Source organism: Thalassophryne amazonica, chromosome 12 (genome assembly GCF_902500255.1).
Source record: "Thalassophryne amazonica chromosome 12, fThaAma1.1, whole genome shotgun sequence".
Lineage (NCBI taxonomy): Eukaryota > Metazoa > Chordata > Actinopteri > Batrachoidiformes > Batrachoididae > Thalassophryne > Thalassophryne amazonica.
Genome location: NC_047114.1, coordinates 92,621,147 through 92,646,610, shown reverse-complemented (window position 1 = coordinate 92,646,610; position 25,464 = coordinate 92,621,147). Strand labels below are relative to the sequence as shown.

General features: G+C 40.8%; 1 protein-coding gene across 2 annotated transcripts in view; it reads left to right on the top strand.

Moving 5' to 3' along the window:
• LOC117521910 (adenylate cyclase type 1-like) overlaps positions 1 to 25,464 on the top strand; it is a 139,812-nt gene that overhangs the window by 18,099 nt on the left and 96,249 nt on the right. For both annotated transcript variants that reach the window (XM_034183277.1, XM_034183276.1), the window contains exons 2-3: positions 118 to 267; positions 513 to 631. In XM_034183277.1, coding sequence (XP_034039168.1) covers positions 118 to 267; positions 513 to 631 — 269 coding nt within the window. The remainder of the gene's footprint in view (positions 1 to 117; positions 268 to 512; positions 632 to 25,464) is intronic.

The window sequence follows — 25,464 nt, the reverse complement described above, 5'->3', positions numbered from 1 at the left end:
CTTCACCTTTAATTAAAATCAAATTGTTAGAATCAGACAGGAACAGAGAGTCTTTATGTTCAGCAGCTCCACTGAATAATTATAAATTTGTTTGTATTGTTTTTGATGTGTTTGTAGTTGGTTGCCAACACGATGCTGTTTGCCAGCGTCAACCTGTCAGGGCTGTTTGTGCGCATCCTGACAGAACGGGCTCAGAGGAAGGCCTTCCTTCAGGCTCGCAACTGCATCGAAGAGAGATTCCGGATGGAGGATGAGAATGAAAAACAGGTACCGGCACCTCCACACTGCCAAGAGTAAAATTACATCTGTGTCTGCTTCTTACCTCCCTCATGTGACCCGACTCATTTCCGCACAGTAGTTAAGTCTGTTAGTTTTTAACCTTTTTGTGTGTGTGTATCATCTTGTTGTGTATCTTCTTGTCAGTTTTTTTTTTTTGCTGTGACAGCTGCTGCAGAAATATTCATACAAACTCTGTTTTCTTTATTTATCGTTTTTGTCACTTAAACGCTCAGGAGCGCCTGCTAATGAGTTTACTGCCCAGAAATGTGGCCATGGAGATGAAGGAAGATTTCCTCAAACCCCCAGAAAGGATTTTTCACAAAATCTACATCCAGCGCCATGACAACGTCAGGTAGGATCTTCACATGATCTCGGTAGCAACCTAACGTCCCCTGTTAAAAAAAAAAATTGTCTTTGAAAGTGAGAAAAAAAATTCCTACACAAATTTAGTTTAATTTCATCTGTTCATCTCATCTTCCCACCAAAAAACATTTGCACAATCAGATGAAATAGACAAATAAATGTTACATCACTGGATTACACAACAAGGCAAAAATGAGCCAATTTCCACAAATACAGAAAGAATATTGAAGGCTACACAATGCAGTGTGACCCGTCTAATAATGTCTTAAAATATTGCCAGGCAGATGGTTGGAAACTGATATTCCAATAAATCCTGTACAAGTCTCTGGAACGGAAGGTTTGTCTGGTTGGATTTGATGACTATTTATGTGATCTTGGTAGCAGATGCTGAAGGCAGCAATTAAATAAGTCAAATAATATGAAGGTCCAAATGTGGTCCTCATTAGTCCATGGGCCAAGCAGGCTTTCATTACCACTTAAGGGGACTAAACAACACTTACAATCCAGCCCCAGTGTACCATGGCCTACACAATAAGGTATGATGGCCATTCGAGGGGGTCAGCTATAGTCAAGTCGCAGTCAATGAAGAGTTACACAGGGCTCAAAATTTAAAAATGTTCAAATCATATTGAAATGTATACCACATTATTTGTCTGATCATAAAGATTCCAAAAAGATATAGTTTGGACTATCTATGACTGCATGTTATCAAGTTATGGGGTAGAAACAGCAAAACCTATAATGAAGGCCAACTTTAGTTTGTACAGGGGTCAAAAATTAAAGCTGCTCCAACAATGTCAGACTCTGTAGTTTTCTCTGGGCCCCTCCCCAATCGGACCGGGAGTGACATGTTTAGCCGCATGTTCTCCTTGAATTGCTGGCTGTCTGAGTGGTGTCCAAAAAATGAGGTGGGCTTCATAGATAATTGGCAAAGCTTCTGGGGAAAACCTGGTCTTGTTAGGAGAGACGGCATCCATCCCACTTTGGATGGAGCAGCTCTCATTTCTAGAAATCTGGCCAATTTTCTTAAATCCTCCAAACCGTGACTATCCAGGGTTGGGACCAGGAAGCAGAGTTGTAGTCTTACACACCTCTCTGCAGCTTCTCTCCCCCTGCCATCCCCTCATTACCCCATCCCCGTAGAGACGGTGCCTGCTCCCAGACTACCAATAACCAGCAAAAATCTATTTAAGCATAAAAATTCAAAAAGAAAAAATAATATAGCACCTTCAACTGCACCACAGACTAAAACAGTTAAATGTGGTCTATTAAACATTAGGTCTCTCTCTTCTAAGTCCCTGTTGGTAAATGATATAATAATTGATCAACATATTGATTTATTCTGCCTAACAGAAACCTGGTTACAGCAGGATGAATATGTTAGTTTAAATGAGTCAACACCCCCGAGTCACACTAACTGTCAGAATGCTCGTAGCACGGGCCGGGGCGGAGGATTAGCAGCAATCTTCCATTCCAGCTTATTAATTAATCAAAAACCCAGACAGAGCTTTAATTCATTTGAAAGCTTGTCTCTTAGTCTTGTCCATCCAAATTGGAAGTCCCAAAAACCAGTTTTATTTGTTATTATCTATCGTCCACCTGGTCGTTACTGTGAGTTTCTCTGTGAATTTTCAGACCTTTTGTCTGACTTAGTGCTTAGCTCAGATAAGATAATTATAGTGGGCGATTTTAACATCCACACAGATGCTGAGAATGACAGCCTCAACACTGCATTTAATCTATTATTAGACTCTATTGGCTTTGCTCAAAAAGTAAATGAGTCCACCCACCAGTTTAATCATATCTTAGATCTTGTTCTGACTTATGGTATGGAAATAGAAGACTTAACAGTATTCCCTGAAAACTCCCTTCTGTCTGATCATTTCTTAATAACATTTACATTTACTCTGATGGACTACCCAGCAGTAGGGAATAAGTTTCATTACACTAGAAGTCTTTCAGAAAGCGCTGTAACTAGGTTTAAGGATATGATTCCTTCTTTATGTTCTCTAATGCCATATAACAACACAGTGCAGAGTAGCTACCTAAACTCTGTAAGGGAGATAGAGTATCTCGTCAATAGTTTTACATCCTCATTGAAGACAACTTTGGATGCTGTACCTCCTCTGAAAAAGAGAGCTTTAAATCAGAAGTGTCTGACTCCGTGGTATAACTCACAAACTCGTAGCTTAAAGCAGATAACCCGTAAGTTGGAGAGGAAATGGCGACTCACTAATTTAGAAGATCTTCACTTAGCCTGGAAAAAGAGTCTGTTGCTCTATAAAAAAAGCCCTCCGTAAAGCTAGGACATCTTTCTACTCATCACTAATTGAAGAAAATAAGAACAACCCCAGGTTTCTTTTCAGCACTGTAGCCAGGCTGACAAAGAGTCAGAGCTCTATTGAGCTGAGTATTCCATTAACTTTAACTAGTAATGACTTCATGACTTTCTTTGCTAACAAAATTTTAACTATTAGAGAAAAAATTACTCATAACCATCCCAAAGACGTATCGTTATCTTTGGCTGCTTTCAGTGATGCCGGTATTTGGTTAGACTCTTTCTCTCCGATTGTTCTGTCTGAGTTATTTTCATTAGTTACTTCATCCAAACCATCAACATGTTTATTAGACCCCATTCCTACCAGGCTGCTCAAGGAAGCCCTACCATTATTTAATGCTTCGATCTTAAATATGATCAATCTATCTTTGTTAGTTGGCTATGTACCACAGGCTTTTAAGGTGGCAGTAATTAAACCATTACTTAAAAAGCCATCACTTGACCCAGCTATCTTAGCTAATTATAGGCCAATCTCCAACCTTCCTTTTCTCTCAAAAATTCTTGAAAGGGTAGTTGTAAAACAGCTAACTGATCATCTGCAGAGGAATGGTCTATTTGAAGAGTTTCAGTCAGGTTTTAGAATTCATCATAGTACAGAAACAGCATTAGTGAAGGTTACAAATGATCTTCTTATGGCCTCGGACAGTGGACTCATCTCTGTGCTTGTTCTGTTAGACCTCAGTGCTGCTTTTGATACTGTTGACCATAAAATTTTATTACAGAGATTAGAGCATGCCATAGGTATTAAAGGCACTGCGCTGCGGTGGTTTGAATCATATTTGTCTAATAGATTACAATTTGTTCATGTAAATGGGGAATCTTCTTCACAGACTAAAGTTAATTATGGAGTTCCACAAGGTTCTGTGCTAGGACCAATTTTATTCACTTTATATATGCTTCCCTTAGGCAGTATTATTAGACGGTATTGCTTAAATTTTCATTGTTACGCAGATGATACCCAGCTTTATCTATCCATGAAGCCAGAGGACACACACCAATTAGCTAAACTGCAGGATTGTCTTACAGACATAAAGACATGGATGACCTCTAATTTCCTGCTTTTAAACTCAGATAAAACTGAAGTTATTGTACTTGGCCCCACAAATCTTAGAAACATGGTGTCTAACCAGATCCTTACTCTGGATGGCATTACCCTGACCTCTAGTAATACTGTGAGAAATGTTGGAGTCATTTTTGATCAGGATATGTCATTCAAAGCGCATATTAAACAAATATGTAGGACTGCTTTTTTGCATTTACGCAATATCTCTAAAATCAGAAAGGTCTTGTCTCAGAGTGATGCTGAAAAACTAATTCATGCATTTATTTCCTCTAGGCTGGACTATTGTAATTCATTATTATCAGGTTGTCCTAAAAGTTCCCTAAAAAGCCTTCAGTTAATTCAAAATGCTGCAGCTAGAGTACTGACGGGGACTAGAAGGAGAGAGCATATCTCACCCATATTGGCCTCTCTTCATTGGCTTCCTGTTAATTCTAGAATAGAATTTAAAATTCTTCTTCTTACTTATAAGGTTTTGAATAATCAGGTCCCATCTTATCTTAGGGACCTCGTAGTACCATATCACCCCAATAGAGCGCTTCGCTCTCAGACTGCAGGCTTACTTGTAGTTCCTAGGGTTTGTAAGAGTAGAATGGGAGGCAGAGCCTTCAGCTTTCAGGCTCCTCTCCTGTGGAACCAGCTCCCAATTCAGATCAGGGAGACAGACACCCTCTCTACTTTTAAGATTAGGCTTAAAACTTTCCTTTTTGCTAAAGCTTATAGTTAGGGCTGGATCAGGTGACCCTGAACCATCCCTTAGTTATGCTGCTATAGACGTAGACTGCTGGGGGGTTCCCATGATGCACTGTTTCTTTCTCTTTTTGCTCTGTATGCACCACTCTGCATTTAATCATTAGTGATCGATCTCTGCTCCCCTCCACAGCACGTCTTTTTCCTGGTTCTCTCCCTCAGCCCCAACCAGTCCCAGCAGAAGACTGCCCCTCCCTGAGCCTGGTTCTGCTGGAGGTTTCTTCCTGTTAAAAGGGAGTTTTTCCTTCCCACTGTAGCCAAGTGCTTGCTCACAGGGGGTCGTTTTGACCGTTGGGGTTTTACATAATTATTGTATGGCCTTGCCTTACAATATAAAGCGCCTTGGGGCAACTGTTTGTTGTGATTTGGCGCTATATAAAAAAATTGATTGATTGATTGATTGATTTTGGTAAAAGGAGATGTAAATTATTGGTTGAGTTGACATGACAGGGTTATAAAAAGTTTGCGCCATCTTTTAGGTGTGAGAAGTCAAAGGTCAGCCACGCCCAGCCCAAGACTCACAAGACAAAATGGAAAAAGGTCAAATAGAAAAAGGTCAAATCAGAAAAGAAGATAAAATCCACACGAGACAAACAGAAAAAGGTGAAATTCTCACAGGCAGAACAACATTAAACAAAGATATCCATATCAGAGCAAAAGCAATTAAAACCACATAACAGTTTTGTACAAGCAAAATAATTAAAACTAGGACTGCAAGCAGTCATATACGGGCCCTCATTCCCCGCAACCGCCTACCCAGGCCAGTGGGTGCCCTTGTGACCACATGTGGGCATGTGCATGCAGGGGCAACCACTCATCACACAGTTAAAATTTTAAACAAATCACACAATGCATCAAGGAATTATGACATGTTGATTGTTCATCCACTAGGGGGCGCTCAGTGTACAAACAGAGGGGCTGGGTGTGTTCAGGGGCCAACCGTCATCATACATGTGAAGTTTCAAGTCAATCAGGCAAAGCATGAAGGAGTTATCATGACTTGATGTTCCATGGCAAAGGGTCAAAATGGCGGCACCATAGCGGCCACACCCTTCAACATAGAGAAAAGCTTTCGATAACTTTTGGTCAGTATCATCTTCGGATGCTGTCAAGGAAATTTGAAGTGCATTGGACAAAATCCCTAGGAGGAGTTCGTTCAAATACAACATGTGGAAATCATTTCAAAAAGAGAAGAAAATGCAAAATGGCCGACTTCCTGTTTGGCATAGACTGATGGTGCAAGAGACTTTTTTGTACGTCTATGCAAGTCACACGTGTGTACCAATTTTCATCTCCCTACTCCAAAAAAACCCCTATGGGGAAGGTTTTGGAAAGTTTCAAGGGGGCGCTATTGAGGCACTTTGCCCCGCCCATGGGCGATGCCCCTATGAATTGTAAGAGGTTGTCGTGCTTGACCTGTGTTTCAATTTTCATGATGATATGACAAAATTAAAGCCATCAAAAGGAAGAACGTAATTTCATGGCGAATGGGCAACATTCTGCACGCCGCCACACGGATGCCGTTACTCGTAACTTCACGGCGATCATTGCCTACGTTCACCAAGTTGTTCTGCATGTTTTAGAAGTGGAAGGAAGTTGATGGTGTTAAATATGTGACTTCAGTACCTGTTTAAGTATAATGTTCATATGGCGAAGGGTCAAAATGGCGGCACCATAGCGGCCACACCCTTTGACATACAGAAAAGCTTTCGATAACTTTTGGTCAGTATCATCTCTGGGTGATCTGTAAGAAATTTGAAGTGCATTGGACAAAATCCCTGGGAGGAGTTCGTTCAAATACAACATGTGGAAATCACGCCAAAATGAGAAGAAAATTCAAAATGGCCGGCTTCCTGTTTGGAGTAGACCCATGGTGCAAGAGACTTTTTTGTACGTCTATGCACGTCATACATGTGTACCAATTTTCATCTCCCTACTCCAAAAAAACCCCTATGGGGAGGGGGTTTTGAAAGTTTCAAGGGGGCGCTATTGAGGCATTTTGCCCCGCCCATGGGCAATGCCCCTATGAATTGTAAGAGGTTGTCGTGCTTGACCTGTGTATCAATTTTCATGATGATGTGACAAAATTAAAGCCGTCAAAAGGAAGAACGTAATTTCATGGCGAATGGGCAATATTTGGTACGCCGCCACACGGACACCGTTACTCGTAACTTCACGGTGTTTATTGGCTATGTTCACCAATTTGTTCTGCATGTTTTAAAAGTGGAATGAAGTTGATTGGGTTAAGTATGTGACATCAGGACCTCTTAAAGTAAAAATAGGACATTTCCCGCCACCACCGGGGGGAGCTATGGCGCAGGTGGGAACTTAAGATATGCAGACATTCAGGGCGGAGCCCTCATCATGTCCAGCAAGTTTGAAGGATCTACGATGAAGTATGTGGGCGTGACAGCCGTTCGAAGTGAAATGGCGTGCTCTGAAAAGCTCGCCAAAGTTTGACGACCCCTAGCAGCCACGTCTTTTGACTTAATTAGAATCTTTTGATAACTTTTGATCACCATTGTGTTGTGATGATTTTGGCCAAATTTGAAGTCGATCGGATGAAATCCCTAGGACGAGTTCGTTCAAATGTAAGTAGTGGAAATGGCCAAAAATGGCAAAAATTTGCTCAAAATCGAAACTTAAAATCAAAATGGCTGACTTCCTGTCGATATTTCACCATGACAGTAAGAGACGTTTTCCTGCATCCTGGCATGGTAAATATGTGTACCGAATTTTGTGAGGCTACGACGAAAAAAGCCCAATGCGGAGGGGTTTTTGAAAATTTCTAGGTGGCGATATTGCGCGATTTTTCTGCGACCATGTGCGAGGCCCCCAAAATATCGAATTTTGGATCCGGCCGGACGACTTTGGAAAGTTTGGTGAGTTTTTGAGCATGGGAAGAGGCCGAAATTTCGATTTCAAGAGTGAGAATAATAATAATAATAATAATAAATAATAATAATAATAATAATAAACAGCGCAATTACAATAGGGTCCTCGTAGGACGTTGCCTACTCGGGCCCTAATAAATAATAATAATAATAATAATAATAATAATAATAAACAGCGCAATTACAATAGGGTCCTCGTAGGACGTTGCCTACTCGGGCCCTAATAAATAATAATAATAATAATAATAATAATAAACAGCGCAATTACAATAGGGTCCTCGTAGGACGTTGCCTACTCGGCCCCTAATAATAATAAATAATAATAATAATAATAATAATAATAATAAACAGCCCAATTACAATAGGGTCCTCGTAGGACGTTGCCTACTCGGGCCCTAATAATAATAATAATAATAATAATAAACAGTGCAATTACAATAGGGTCCTCGTAGGATGTTGCCTACTCGGGCCCTAAATATAATAATAATAATAATAATAATAATAATAATAAACAGTGCAATTACAATAGGGTCCTCGTAGGACGTTGCCTACTCGGGCCCTAATAATAATAAACAGCGCAATTACAATAGGGTCCTCGTAGGACGTTGCCTACTCGGGCCCTAACAAGCGATAAACGATAAAACTAATGATATGCATTAGAAAATAAATAGCTTTCAAGACTAGTCTTCAAAGAGTCGATGGAAGCTGTGTTTTGAATCCCAACATGGAGGCTGTTCCACAAAGTTGGGGCACAGCATTAAAACTCTAAAAGCCTTCTGTCTTCTTTTTAACACTTGGGACACAGAGCAAGTCCACATCCAGCGACCACGGGCCGCAAGTAGGCACATAAGGATTAACAAGTTCAAGATAATTGGATGCATCACCATTTAGAGTCTTATTTGTCAACAACAAAACCTTGAAAACTGTTCTTAGAGTTGCAAGGAGCCAGTGAAGGAAAACCAGAATGAGTGTGACGTTGTTGGACCTCCTGGTTTTCGTCAAAACTCTGGCAGGAGTGTTTTGTACCATCTGTACGTAGCAGTTAGTACTCTCTCTGCTTCTGCATTGTGATTGATTCCCCCCACTCGCCCCCCTTCTGGATGCAAACTCATGCTCTCCGGCATGGGAGGCGAATGCTCTGACCAGTCAGCCAAACCCCAAGTGGCCAGAGTATCCTTTGGCTGTCGGGGGAGTGGGACCTATTGACTACCACATGCACAGCAACTCCTGCTGGCCTCCCTCACATGTAGACCTCTTGTACTCTTATGTAGAAATCCAGAAAATTAAACAGTACAATAGTCCGTTCTGGAAGACACAAAACCATGAATCAAAATTTCTGCATCTGCCATAAAGAGGATAGGTCTGATCATTGCAGTATTATGCAGTTGACAATGGGCCATCTCAATGACCTGCCTAATGTGTAAATCAAGAGACAATGACAGATCAAAAGTCACACCAAGGTTTTAAACTTTTTGAGTTTGATGAATCACAGATTAGTTAAAGTTGTGTCCTTCTGGTAGGGCCTACAACAGTCACCTCAGTCTTCTCTGCATTCATACACAGGAAATTCGCAGACATCCAGTTTTTTTTACTGCAACCATGCAAGCCTCCAAGTTTGCATTCTGAGACACATTGCTTACAGACACCGGCACATACATCTGGAGGTCATCAGCATAACAGTGGAATTCGATTCCATGAGTCTGAATAAGCTGGTCAAGCGGTGCAACATACAGGGAGAACAACAGTGGACCCAAATCAGAACCCTGATGTACTACAAATTTTATACCTGAGAAATCAGATGTATTGCCATTATAATGAACAGATTGTATTCTACCTGACAAATAAGATCTCAGCCATGCAAGCACCTTGATAGAAATACTGAAATAATTCTCATTTCTCTCCAACAATACACCATGGTCAACCGAAATGAACACAGGCCTGAAGTCCAGCAACAGCAACAATGATGCAGAATCTGCATCTACGGCTATCAAGAGCTCGTTCACCACTTTTGACCACTTTTTGCTTTTAAACTATGGGTCTCACACCAGTGATGCAGAGATCCTCGCAGCCTTTACACATGACAGCATCTATTTATAGCAGCTAGATAGATGATCATTAATTCAACATCCCCACATAGCAAAAGCCACCTGTCCCAGATACGGCCCACAGTGCCCATATGATCTGACCCAGATTCCTGGAACAGACCAAAACTGGGGTTTTTGGCCCAACAGGCTAAGTTTTTGAATCAGTTCTGGATGGTATAAGGAATTTATTTTGTTTACACAACGTTCTGAAAACATTTATAAATTAGAAGAGAACTTGGACAGTACAGACCTCCACAAATATCATAGACTCCCCCAAAACAAAGATTTCAACATGAAGTAGATATGGTCAGTTTTGCGAAAAATATCTAAAGTTGCTACTTTTTTAATGAAATCCGACATTTAACTTTTGTTGTAATCAAAATGTTTGGGCCATTTCAAATGGGATTTTCTGACACACTGATGAAAAAAACACAGTATATTTTGTCAAAATTGAAAGGTGCCTAAACTGCATGCACAGCACTGTATTATAAGAATGTATAAATTAAAAGTGAAGTGTCCTCTGTGTACATGTGTATGTGTATGCGCGTGCATGTGTGTGTAACCTTGGTCACGGACAAACTGGGGAGAGCTGACATTTGCCATTTGTAATGTTTAAGTATTTTGGGTCAATGATGAACACTGCAAAAACGGAAAGTTGGTAGTAATATTTTTGGAGAAATCAGGGGTATTAGGTAGTAACCGTGAGCACATATGTAAGGATTAAACAATTCGAAGCTGTGCATTGTACGGTTTGAATGCACGACGCAGAGTCTAAAACACAATGCAAAGTGGAGCGGTGTTACTCTGCGAAGTGCATTCAAACCGTATAATGCACAGCTTCGAATTGTTTAATCCGCTTATACCATGGTCCCACACAGTGAGCTAACACACAAATATTTAAGTTAACAGAACTTGATAAAAATGCGTAAGTATCTGGGACTATTTTATGCCAGTCTCAAGATATTTTCATCTTTGGCAACTGTTCTCTTCTTCTTTCCCGTCTTCAATCTTGTCCAGTTCGTCCGATGTTAAATCTTTATGCCGTTGCTTTTGTTGTTCTTCTCGTTTGCTCTCCTCCTCTTCCCATTCTTCAAACATTTTATTTTGGCCAAAAATATTAAAATTCACTTGGAAATCTGTGTTTTATCGCGTTTCTGTCATTCACCTGTCAAAACACAGCTGATCTGTGCCAACTGATTTGTGCGTTGCTATGGTGACGACCAGAGCGGAGTGATATTACAGTGACTTAACTCGCTGAAATATGTGTGCATATACACAAAAATAATGCACACCAGTTAGACATGGAATTCTCACCAACCATGGTATAAATCAGCATTAATCAGTCCCTGGTAACCAGACAAGCTCTGAACAAAGGAAATATCTCAACTTTGCCAGTTGTAAAACATGACATCAACTAAATGTCCCAAATAATAAATACAGTTATTCACAAAACTTTCTCATTTTAATTTCCTGCACTTTAATTTAAAAATCACTATAGAAACTTTGCATAATTTATTACCACCCATGAAAAATGTCAGCTGCCTATTTTATAAACACTACCCAATCTAGAACCCATGGATCCCCACGTGCAACATAGGTGCTATTCACTCTATCTATCTATCTATCTATCTATCTATCTATCTATCTATCTATCTATCTATCTATCTATCTATCTATCTATCTATCTATCTATCTATCTATCTATCTATCTATCTATCTATCTATCTATCTATCTATCTATCTATCTATCTATCTATCTATCTATCTATCTATCTATCTATCTATCTATCTATCTATCTATCTATCTATCTATCTATCTATCTATCTATCTATCTATCTATCTATCTATCTATCTATCTATCTATCTATCTATCTATCTATCTATCTATCTATCTATCTATCTATCTATCTATCTATCTATCTATCTATCTATCTATCTATCTATCTATCTATCTATCTATCTATCTATCTATCTATCTATCTATCTATCTATCTATCTATCTATCTATCTATCTATCTATCTATCTATCTATCTATCTATCTATCTATCTATCTATCTATCTATCTATCTATCTATCTATATCTATCTATCTATCTATCTATCTATCTATCTATCTATCTATCTATCTATATCTATCTATCTATCTATCTATCTATCTATCTATCTATCTATCTATCTATCTATCTATCTATCTATCTATCTATCTATCTATCTATCTATCTATCTATCTATCTATCTATCTGGCCTCTGCAGCTGCAGTTTAACCTTTCAGCCCTTTGTAGATGTTACCCTTTTTTTAAATTCTTCTTCCATCAGCCACTTTAATCTGCTCCTTTTGCGCTTCCACTCTCAGTTTTCGCTCTCCAGCATCTCCTTTTCTGATTTTCATCCTCTTTTCAGCTGTGTTCTCACAGCATCAGTGAGGTTTGAAGAGAAGAGTTCGCTTAGCTGTGGGATTAAGTTGCTACAGGGGATTAAATGCAATGGAGACTCAATTCTGGTTGCATAACGGCGTGTGTGCCGTGGCTAAATGTGGACGTGCTGCAGACTGCTTTTATGTCCACCCCGTGAGTGTGATCCTAAGTGGATGCGGACAGTGATTTATGTGATTCAATTAGACTGTAATTAGAGAATAAACAGTGTGCAGCACAGTTTATTCAATATTTGCTTTATTTTGATCCGACTCTGCGAGCAGGGTTGGGTTTGATTCCCGTCCAAAATGTTATACAAATACATGCCTTTTCTTTCTGCAAGAAAAAGGTTCTTAAAAAAAAAAAAATCACAAGGAATGAAATCTGAAATTAAAAAAGATGCTCATTCTGCCGCTGCATTCATTTGCACTAAATTGTATTTGTAGTATTTTTAGGATAAATGACAAAAATGAAAGTGCGGATGGATGTTGTTTGATATATTTGGATCACCTCTTTTAATCAAGGAGCTTTCAGATTCATCATCTCGCATTTCATTTTCTCTCCTTTTAACCTGACTGGCACATTTTTTTATTTTTTTTTTTACCTCTGCCAGTTTGCACCTCTGCAGTGTTTTCTTCATGTCTATTTATATCATTTCATTCCACCCACACACACATAGAGTAAATACACACAAAATGGCAGTTTAAAAACAACAAAACCTCACCAATCAAGGCACCCTCAAGGAAAAGAGCATCATATTTTGCTCTGCAGTTGCATAAAGTTGGAATCTTTTAACATTTTCACATATTATTTGAACCAGTTTCTGTGAAATAACCCACAAGTAGAAGAAGCACAGAAAGAACATAACAGTGAAGATGACATTAACATCAGGACCACAGGCGGAGTTAAAGGTTGGATTGTGTGCCCCCCACCCGCCCTGTAAATAAAACATTCACACAGAATGATCACACAAAATAGGCTTTTTGTTATTTTCACTCAAACAAGCTTAATAGTAAACTGCTGACATGATTCAGTGTCTGGAAAAGCTCAAAACACTAAATGAAACAAATGCTTCTGAAAATGATTTACTGTTATGAAATTCTTAAAAGATGCTATGAAGCAATTACTATAGAAAACAATTCAGTGTTTTGAAACGCTAAAAACATAACCAAATAACTGCTTCATAAAATGTATCACTGTTTCAAACGGCTCAAAAATTAATTGTTCGCTAAATTAAACAATTGCTTTGTAAAACAGTTTCAGCTTTTGAAATACTCAAAATACCAATTACAATAATTGCTTCAGAAAATGGTAACTAGACTGTCATGATGAGATCTAGTCAATGGTGGGAATTCAATGAGTAAGAAAACAAATCACTGTTGTGAGATGCATTAAAAAAAACAAACTACAATATTGCTTCAGAAAATTGCATTTTATTTTTTTAACCAAAGGCTCAATGAATGAATAAACTGTCCATAAATTGAAACAATTGCTTTAGAAAATGATTTGGTCTTTGAAAATGCTTTAAATACTAAATTAAACAATTGTTTCAGAAAATATCTCACTGTGGTAAAGCACTCATAACAACTAAAGGATATAACTGCTAACTCTTAAAACACTGAATGAAACAATTACTTTAGAAATTGTTTCAGCATTTCATAACACTCAGACATTAAGTAAAGTGATTGCTTTAGAAAATGATTCCATCTTTTGAAATGCTCAAAATACTAATATTTACCTCAAAAGACTGTTTTGAAATGCTTAATGGCAACTGTGATGGTGACAAGTGAGCAGTGAGGGTTCCTGAAACCCGAATATGATTCACCATTTTGAAGCAAAAGAAGAAATTTAGTTCAGATAAAGATTCACTGGTTTAAAGTGGTCAAAAATAAATGAAACAACTGCTCTAGAAAACGATTTTCTGTTTTGAAAACAGCTTTAAAACACTGAATGTATCAACTGTTTCAAAAACAGTTTCATGTTTAGAAATGCTTGAAAAGCAAAATTAATTTGTTTTAGAAAATGAGTCACAATTTGAAACATACAAACCAACAAACTTAACCCCTTAACGCCTGAATTTATATAGCTGTATATAAAAAAATGTTTTGTGTGTGTTTTTGCCTTTAAGTAGATGGTAAATAATGTTGAGATTATTAATTTCACTTTTGCACAAAAAATAAATAGTAATTTTGGTATTTTGGTAATGACTTTATGTTATAATGTTATAATAATAATAATGGTATGTTGCAAATTTGCGACAACAGGCATACTGGTCAATTTGGTATGTTGCATATTTGAGTCAAATATTGTAGCATATATGCGACAATAGACATTAAGGGGTTAAATGAAATCATTGTTACAGAGAGAGATACACAGTACTGTTTAAAATTGCCCAAAACACTAAATAAGCCAGAAGTTCTGGAAAGCAAATCAGTGTTTCAAATTCCTGAAAGCATTTTTGAAACAATTGATTCACTTAGTTTTCTAAATGTTTTAAAATAATAAATCACTGCATGAAACATTTTTGACATTTTGGTTTTAGCATGTTTCATAACAGGGAATCATTTTGTGAAATATTCAAAAATGTTTTCAACATTTTGAAACAAACAAACAAACAAACAAACACTGACCACGCCTTCAGTCCAGAAACAGATCTGCTCACGGACAAAAACCACGGCAAATAAATAAATAAATAAAAATAAAATAAAAAATCTCATTCATGCGAGTAGATTCAGTCATCCTGTTTCCACAGTGACTTACTGGAGACATCAAGCGTTCTCATTTTTTTCTCACTTACACAGCGACACACACACAAAGAATTTAGACTTTATTCGGTTAATATTTGCAGTGAGCAGATGAAAGTCAACATTTGGCCAGATGTCAGCTCATGTTCTGCCCACATTCTGTGTTCGAGCTTCAGAGGGTCTGTCCACACCTGACCCTTGTGTTGGCAGAAGCTTTGTCCTCCACCTCATTATTGCGTTGAAATCTCACGTGCTTAAATAATGTGGATTGGCCCATAGTGAGTGAGGGAACGATTTGGTTTAAACGAAGGCGGTTTCTATGGGCCATTTGTCAATGTTAACTACCACAACAATAATCTTTTTGTATTTTATTGCTGGTGTGTTTCCAGCTGAGTTACAAGAGTTTGAAAGATAAGAGCTGGAGATAGTCTTGATCTTGAGTGTAGTCAGGTGGAAGATCTTTGGCCCAAAGAGCAGCAGTTTGGCTTAAACATGCTGACGGACTGGATTTCAGATGTCAGAAGTTAAAGTACACGTTTGTCACAGACACCCGGTTTGTCCCCAACACTAACTAGGTTAGGTCAGGAGCCGCACTGTCCCTTTCACTCGCAGCATCACATCAATATCTAATTACCAGCGCCGTGATAACCGGCACATCAGCTGAACATGACTGTAGACAGACCGAGCAACAAACTCCAAGTCACTGTAACCTGAGTCATGCTGGGAACTGCACACACTGCCACCTGGGAGATGACAACAATAAGATGATTATTGTGTATTAATTTCTAAGTGGAGTTAAATTGTCACCGGTGGGAATTTAATGCAGTCTGCAAGCTCAGCAGTAGATGGCACTAAATTCTGCATGCAGTACCTTTAAGTGTAGTGATTTGTCTACAGTTTTTTTTTACAGAAAACATAAAGGTAAAAATGCTTTCTTTTTCCTGAGTGGAACACTTATACACACACACACACACACACACACACACACACACACACACACACACACACACACACACACACACACACACACACACACACACACACACACACACACACACACACACACACACACACACACACAGACATTGCATTCAGAAAGTATTCACAGCACTTCACTTTTTACACATTTTGTTATGCTACAGCCTTATTCCAAAATGGATTAATACATTTTTATTCCTCAAAATTCTACACACAATATCCCATAAAGATAAAGTGAATTTTTTTTTGTTGTTAAGATTTTTGCAAATTTATTAAAAAAAAGAAAATAAATCACATGTACACAACTATTCACAGCCTTTGTCATGAAGCTCAAAATTGAGTTCAGGTGCCTCCTGTTTCCACTGATTATCCTTGAGATGTTTCTACAGTTTAATTGGAGTCCACCTGGGTTAAATTCAGTTGATTGGACATGATTTGGAAAGACACACACCTGTCTACATATAAGGTCCCACAGTTGACAATCAGAGCACAAACCAAGCATGAAGTCAAAGGAATTGTCTGTAGACCTCTGAGACAGGATTGTCTCAAGGCACAAATCTGGGGAAGGGTACAGAAACATTTCTGCTGCTTTGAAGGTCATCTGTAAATGGAAAAAGCCAAACTGTTGCTCTTTGGGCCAAAGATCCACCAGGACTCTAGAGCTGGATGCCCGTCTAAACTGAGTGATCAGGGGAGAAGGGCCTTAATCAGTGAGGTGACCAAGAACCCGATGGTCACTCTGTCAGACCTCCAGCATTCCAATCAATCAGCAATCCACCAATCAGCCCACCTGGAGTTTGACAAAAGACTTGAAGAAGAAGAAGAAGAAGAAGAAGGACTTGATGCTCTCTCTCTCTCTCTCTCTCTCTCTCTCTCTCTCTCTCTCTCTCTCTCTCTCTCTCTCTCTCTCTCTATATATATATATACGTGGTCTGTGAGAAAACTATCCGACCTTTTTATTTTTTTCAAAAACTATATGGATTTGAATCATGTGCGCTTGCATCAGACAAGCTTGAACCTTCGTGCGCATGCGTGAGTTTTTTCACGCCTGTCGGTTACGTCATTCGCTTGTGGGCAGGCTTTGAGTGAGCACCGGTCCACCCCCCTTGTCGGATTTTTATTGTTTAGGAATGACGGAGCGACTGCCGTAAGATTCAGATGGCTTTCGGTGGCTTTTCAGTCGAGTGAGTATCCGAGAAATTGTTTAACAGCTGGGCATGTTCCAACTTGGACACGGAGGTGTTGTTTGTCCCGCGCCATGAGCGGCTGCGTTGCGACGCGCGAATCCATCCGCAAGTCTTTCATTACAAAATCTCCTTTAACAGTGGAATGTGCTGATCCCGACCTCTTCTGAAACTTCTCTGCTAGTCACACGACGTCCTGCATCAACAGAGCCTTAAATTTGGAAGTGATCTGCTCGTTCCAGCCTGTCGATGGCCGCTCGGTGCCCCTCCGCCGCCGTGGGCTGTTTTTAATCCAGTTTTAATGGTCCTTAATCTGTGTGATACCGACAGAATCTTCACAGAAATCCATCTGAATCTTTCGAATGGTTTCCATCTGGCTGTCTGGCAGAGTTTCTGAAAAGATTTTCATGGAACAAAGCGGCAGTCGCTCTGCCATTCCTAAACAATAAAATCCGACGAGGGGGGTGGACCAGTGCTCACTCAAAGCCTGCCCACAGGCGAATGACGCAACCGACAGGCGTGAAAAAACTCACGATGCGCACGAAGGTTCAAACTACAGACCTTGGACAAGTTCAAAGATGGCTAAACTTGGCATATTTTAAGAGGTTAAAAAGTCACACTCTGTTTGAACCCGTTTTGCTTTGTTTTTGAGTGGCATGGGTTGACAGCCAATCAGAGTAGAGCTGCACGGTGATGTCAGCAGCTGGTGTCTTCAAAACTGCTTTGTTTTTTGTATTTATATACATGAAAGTTCAGTAAGATATATCTTATACATGTCTCTCATATAGTATGTAAAAGCTAGCAAGAAATAAACACTTATAAAACCAAAACACCGTTTTTGGAACCTAATAACATCTCTGAACTTATTTCGCAGATGTTAGCATGGTGACGTCACAGGCTAGTAGCTAGCTACAAAGCCGTGTTTTGTTTGTGTGTAAATATATCCTCTTTGCCACTGTATTATGTAAAAGGTAGCGAGAAATAAACACTTCTAAAACTGAAAAACACTCTTTTTGTAACCTGATAACACATTTTGTGGCATTAGCGTGCACGCTAACCTCTGCTAACTCAAAGGTAAATTCCTATGGGGTTAAATTTGTCTTAATAACAGCAAATGCACAGAGGGTGATGTACAAATATTCCTTGATTTGCATTACTTCTGCTTTTGTCAAAAGCTCATGTACAGGCAAACGCAAAGCCTCCTGCAGACGCTGTTAAAATGTAAATATTGTGTTTGATTGATTGATTAATAGAGGGGCTTTATTGAACATGTACAAATTGTATGTAAGACAACAGGATCTTAATAATTAATTAAACAACTGCAAATTATAAAGAACACAAGTCTGATACGGCCGAGGGTATCTTAGCATTGCGTTATATTTATACTTCTTAATACTTTTGTGATGCATTAAATGTGCCAAAAACCTTTGCACAGTACTGTACATAAATAAATGTGTGCGTTTTTGTGTTTTCACTGAAAAAAAACACAAAAACACTGCACTTAAATCTACAGCATGCAGTACGTAATGCCATCTATTGGTGAGGTTGCAGATTGCATTATACCATTGTCAATCCTTCCACCCATCTGTTTCCTATACCTGCTTACTCCAATTAAGGGTGTGAGGCGGTCACAAACACATTCACACCTACGGACAATTTCAAGTTTTCACTCCACCTAACCTTCATGCTCCCTTGCCTTCTCTTGCAATAAACATTATGTTTGATGCTCAATTTGACAAAATTGCATGTTCTATAAGGTGTTAAACTGCACGAGCAACCAACAGACAGGGTACATGGGAGCAACCACTGATTCCTCTTCTTTTGTCTTCAGCCTTACAGCTACTGAAGGCAGATTAAGAATGTACCTTTTGGGCTACTGTATTAGCATGGTACTGCAATATAAGGGGGCGCACTCCATGAAGACATGGATGACTCAACCTCAACTTATAAAAACATACAGTTTCATTCATGAAGGTAATTATACACTAATGAACAGATGGTTCAGAATGCTATATTCAATTTCTGCTAATAAACAACCCTAAATTCTGCACACTGTAGCTTTAAAGTTCAGGCACATAACCATTGTCCATGTGGATGATAATGAACGTTTAAATTCACATCATACTAAGAATGGCACAGATATTAAAGGTGTTGCTGTGCAATTAAAAATATGCAGCAGATGTAGCTGTGTGCACAGCACGCTCCACACACTCATATTTATTTTTGTCTGCTTGATTTACTTTCCTGTCCAGGCTCACGTGGCTACCGTTAATACCGTCCACTCACTGAGCCAAAGTGCTCTCTTATTATTACGGTTACACTTTAGCACATCATACCTCACCATGCGGCCCATGCACAGTCTGCCGCATCATTCAGCTCCAGACTTCTTTTAATTGACATGGAAATATTTAAGAATATGTCACAATAATTTGTGCAGTATATTCTTACATATGATTTTAATTTTTGTTCAAAATGCAGCAGTCATCTCCAGAAAAGCACAAAGCGAGCGCGACAGTGACACGTGGAGGTCTGTTAGCAGGTTTGGCTCATCTTACAAAGTCAGAGCACGGATGCCGTCTTGCCTGTTTTAATATCAGATTCAGTGAGCACAGATGCAGATGCTGTGCAGAGAGGCTGCAAATTGAATGCTAAATAATTAACGATGTTCTTCACCAGAAAAAACAAAAACAAAAAAACAGCTATCTGCTTTTAGTTCCCTGGAACAGATTAGAAGAGAGTGAATGCATCTCAGCTGAAATTCGGATGGAGCACGAAAAGTTCATCCGCGTTTAAACTGCATGCCATGTGGCTTTGGCATGCATTAGTACTGAGAGTGGATCTGATCGTATTTGAAGACTGTGCACACAAATACTATATTTAAGACAATTCATTGGCAAAAAATTGAAACGCGTTCAACTTGGACTCCCAAAGCGGCGTATTTGATGTGTTAGCTTGAGGATTAAATTAGTGGACATGTGCTGTGTAGGCGGGTCACTCAAAATCAATTTGATTTTTATCCAGTTTTGTGCCTTTATTTTTACAGCACGTTTTAGGGCCTCTTCACACATTCACACATAACACGATTGAAGCGGACTAGCCCACGAAGGATGAATTGCATGCCATTTGTGAAAAATCGGAGCTGCCTCCAACGCCTCGCACAGCTGTCACTACAATTATTTGCGCACACCAGCGGCTGAAAGACAGAGTGCCGTCTGACAGCCCATTCAGTCCCATTTACGACAGGTGTCGGCCAAATTCCAGGTGACACTCACGAACATCTAACACCGCTCACTTGACACTTGCAAAATGTGCAGCCATTCCTGCAGGCAGCACGAAAACAGTCAGCAGATGATCACTGTGCACTGTAAAACCTAATGAGTTAGTTGAACTCAAACCATTTGAGGAAACTGATTGCCTGCAACCATTTGAGTTTGCCAACGTAAATGAAATAATTTACAAAAATTAAATTGTTAAAGTTTTAGTACCTTAACAATTAAACTTACGTAAATTTAGTTTATATTTTTCAATTAAAAAGTGACAAATACATTTCTGCCTAAAAAATTTGCGTTGTATTTTGGATTAAATTTTTGGATGCCTTCTTTGGTTTACTTGTTGACAGTAATCTGCTTTCTAATATATATATATATATATATATATATATATATATATATATATATATATATATATATATATAAGGATTACAACAGAATGAAAAATGCTAAATGTCAGCACATGAACAGAACTTGCAGTTTTTCATAATGGTATGAGCTCAATTAAAATGAGTAATGGAAATACATCACCAACACTTAAATGCCCCAAAATCTTAAATGCACTGAGTTGTTATGACAACAATTCATTTTTGAGTTAGTTTAATTAATGGAGATCAGTGACTATAACTTTTCTCAAAGTTTGAGTTACATTAACTTAATTATTGTATTAAAATGAAGTGTTCAGTTTAACAGTGTGGAGCTGGATGTGAAAATTGTCTAAATGCCCCCACAAGTGTAGCGTTGCAAAAAAGCAACACGAATGTGGCGTGCCAGAGTCTCTGCTCCCCCCGTAACACATGTGCCATGTGTGTGAATTGCGCATGTGTTGCGCTGCCCCCCCTTCCGTAACACATGTCATGTGTTGGGGTGGGATGAGTGGGGGGGGGGGGGGGGGGGGGAGGAGCGCACTTGCATGAACTGCTGATACAGGTGTACAGATGGGGAGCGCCGAGCCATGGTTGAGCACACACAGCACAACAAGCTGCCCCTCAGCTGCTGACCAGAGACTGACTGACTGCTACAAATGACAGCTCAGTGCACACAAGGTGTCACATTAAAAACACAGAGACCACAGCCAGGACAAGTATATTAATAAGTACTACACTACCTACATACACAATTACATAACAAATAACTGAACAAAAATGATCTCATAACATAAAAGAGAGTGATACGTTGGTGTGTGCACTGAACTGACAGGAGATGTGCCCACCGACAGCAGTGGTTGTGGAGCTCTGTAGTTCTGGACGTCCCAGCTGGGGAACACGTACCGTGTTTGGACGGAGATGGCCTAACAACTGTCCACTGTGATACGCGTGTGTCTGCTTGCTGTCCTCATGTGGACATACATAAAAACATATATCTCTGTTGCGACGGGCTGCAGTGAGTGAGCGCATGGCGCGCACATTGACAGGCTGCCCTAGGTGAAACAAACCATCAGATTATAACACGCAGCAGGCGATCTGAATGTCACGTCACCCACATGAGCTCTGAGATGACACTCCATATGACATGGTGTCTGTCCTGCGGCACGCCGTCCACAGGACACACGTGTCGGGCCAGACATGCGTGTGAGGCCGGCTGGACACGCTGGGCCAGCAGAGGTGCGATGTGGTGCAACATGTTCCAGCTGTTTTTTTCCCTCCACAACAAGGGCAATTATGGCACTTTTTTTTGCCTTAATTAAAGACTTCCTCTTCATCTACATTGTCTGATTTCTCTCTCTCTTTTCTTTTAAAATATGTTTATCTCCTTGTTGATTTCAGGCATTTTATGCACCTTTTGTAGGACAACGATGGTAGTGCAGTGGTAAAATTTCTGTCTGCTAATCAGAGCATTTGTAAATTGCAGGTTTGAATCCCGCAAGTGGCATGTATTTTTTATTTTTATTTTTTTCCACAGCAGCTGCACGATGTGATTCCACACGCTCCAGCTGCTTGCACTGTGTTCACACTGCGATGGAAGTGTGCACGAAATCATTGCAGCGGGATCGTTCACACCTGCCTGACCATGTGTCCCTCCCGATATCGGCTCGATGTTTTTGTGGTTTGCTCATTCGGGCTGTTTTGCTGTGATTCGCTGTGATTCCTACTTATTCATGCTATGTGTGAAGGGGCCCTTAAAGACGTGCTTCAATGCAGTCTAAAATAAACTGCAGACTTAAAGGTCTAAATCAGTCAAACTTAAGTGTCCACTTTGAACAGTACAAATCTTCTGTGGCCCACCCAAACTTTTAGTCAGGGGTGCAGAAAAGGGGAGAATAAGGAGAAGGATTCTAGGGGCCTATGATTGACAGGAACCCAGAGAGGCTCTTAATACAATTGTAATATGAGCAAAGCAGCACACAGCAGTGCGAAGCTTGCTCTGTGGTACAGGGAGTCCCAAACAGGAACTGCCAAATTTTGAGTCCTCAATGAAACAGGAAATGCCAAATGTCAAACACTTCCTGGATTGACAGACGAGGTCCCATGGAATCTTGCAGGAAGTCAGTGGCAAGTTCACACTGAAACAGGAAGTGACAAATTTTGAGTCCTCAGTGAAACAGGAAATGTTAAACACTTCCTGGCATGGGTGGAGCTAGAGCAGAGGCCAGGGTTGCCCTGGACTCCCCTGAAATCTGATTGGAGACAGATGATTGACATGTCACGGCACCACACGTCTGGCTGAAATGAGCTGCATTTTAAAATCAGTATCACACTGACTGCTAGGTTATTCCTGTCCAGTAGTTGGTGCCGTGTTCCACAAAAAGGTCTAATCCACCTTAGTAGAATAAGAAAAATGTTTGCCTCCGATTTGACCTGAACACGTCATTTGAACCATGACACCAAAGTTATATTGGTGAGTAAACAACCTTATTTTATGCCAGAAATGAGGTCCAGGTTGTTAAAAGGGGCATTTCTCCTTTAATTCTCGTTGCTTTATATATGTGTTTGTCTCCAGTGATTTTTAAATGAGCAGGCAGCTCTTGATTAAATAACCTCTTAATTTTGCTGTTTGAAGGTTTTAAATAACCTCTTAATTTTGCTCTCTGAGTGACACCAGGATGATGCATTTCACTTAAAAATACACATGCCATGGAGTGTTTCTCAAATGTACTCAAAAGTATTGGAACACTTGACATTTGACACATTTTCATTTATTTATGCCATTTCCAATACAAATAAACTCAATCTAAAGTTTTCTTCCTTAAACTCAAACTGAAAGCAAATGTCTACAACTTGATATAAATTGTTGTGTGGGCCGCTGAAGAGGAGGTACTGCTGGCCCACCACCACCAGAGGGCGTCCTGCCTGGAGTGCGGGCTCCAGGCACCAGAGGGCGCTGCCGCCTCACAGGAGCAGCCGGGGTGACAGCTGTCGCTTATCACCGACGACAGCTGTCATCAATCATCAGATCTACAATGGTATATCAGCAAGACGGCATCTCCACCTCATTGCCGAGATATCGTTCTACCTGAAAGGTAATATCCTCAGCCTGACAGCTCGATAGAAAGCCCTTTTTTGTGATTTTGTGAGTGATAACAGACTTTTTCTCCAACGAGAGGTGGAGGTAGCTTCCCTGCCATGCAGATTGCTGGGTGCAGATGCACCCACGTTTAACTGTGTTTTTGTTCCTCGCCAGCAGTACCAGGTCTGACACGCGGAGGCAGTGGCCACCTGGGAGTTCGGGACTTGGCGGCTCCAGTATTCCCGGGGTCTGGTGGCGGAGGAAATCGTGTGGTTCCGGTTCTGCTTTGGACAGGCGTCTCCTATCCTCGAGCCTGCCCACACGACACCATGTAATTTGACCTTCGATCTATTGTGTGATCTGTTGTGTTTGTTGTGCACGTTCGCAACAGTAAAGTGTTGTTATTTGACCTATTCCATTGTCCGTTCATTTGCGCCCCCTGTTGTGGGTCCGTGTACTTACACTTTCCCAACAGGATATCTCGGCCAGCGTCATGGATCCCGAGGGGCGTCAACCGGCTGTTGAACGGCCAATGGAAGAACAGGGCGCACAGGCGTCCGCAGGAGGGGTGATCGGTGAGTTGCAGCGGATCCTCACCGCTTTCACGACTCGGTTGGATTTGATGACCGAGCAGAACGTCCTCCTGAACCGCAGGGTGGAGGCTCTCGCCGCGCAGGTGGAAGCGCGCCCTCCGGGCGCCGCTGCGGCTCTCCCTCCCGTCGTCCCTGTGCGTAACAGTGACGTTCCACTGGTCGTTCAACGACCCCTCCCACCTTCCCCGGAAGCATACATAAGCCCCCCAGAGCCGTACGGAGGCTGTGTGGAGACGTGCGCGGATTTCCTTATGCAGTGTTCGCTCGTCTTCGCACAGCGTCCCGTCATGTACGCGACTGATGCTAGCAAAGTAGCTTATGTGATAAATCTGCTTCGTGGTGAGGCACGCGCTTGGGCTACAGTGCTCTGGGAGCAAAATTCACGGCTGTATGACATATGATGGGTTTGTGAGGGAGTTCAGAACAGTGTTTGATCACCCAAATAGAGGAGAGACCGCTTCAGCTGTGCTGCTGTCAATGAGACAGGGGCGCCGGAGCGCAGCTGCCTATGCAGTCGACTTCCGCATCGCGGCTGCGAGGTCAGGCTGGAATAGCACTACCCTCCGTGTCGCCTTTGTAAACGGACTGTCACTGGTTCTAAAGGAGCACCTGGTGGCTAAGGATGAACCGCGGGATTTAGATGGGCTTATCAATCTCGTCATACGATTAGACAATCGGTTGGAGGAACGCCGTCGGGAACGAGACGAAGGGCGTGGCCGGGCACGCGCCGTCCCTCTCCCTTCCGGTTCCGATCGCGTTCCGCCCTCCCCACGCTCCACGGCCCCTGCGCCTCGTGTGGTTACAGCTCCCCCTGCTGACGAAGCTATGGACACGAGCAGGGACACATTTAGAGCACCAAGTAGACAGAGGAGGCTGGACCGCGGGGCGTGTTTTGTTTGTGGCTCGATAGAGCATCAATTGAGAGACTGCTCCGAGCGGTTAAACACCAACGCCCGCCCTTAGAGACTGGGCTAGGGGTGGGCCGAGACATTCACGTGGGACACACCCACATTGCTACACGACTCCCAGTTACAATCCTGTATGAGGATTTAACCCTGAAGGCCCCAGC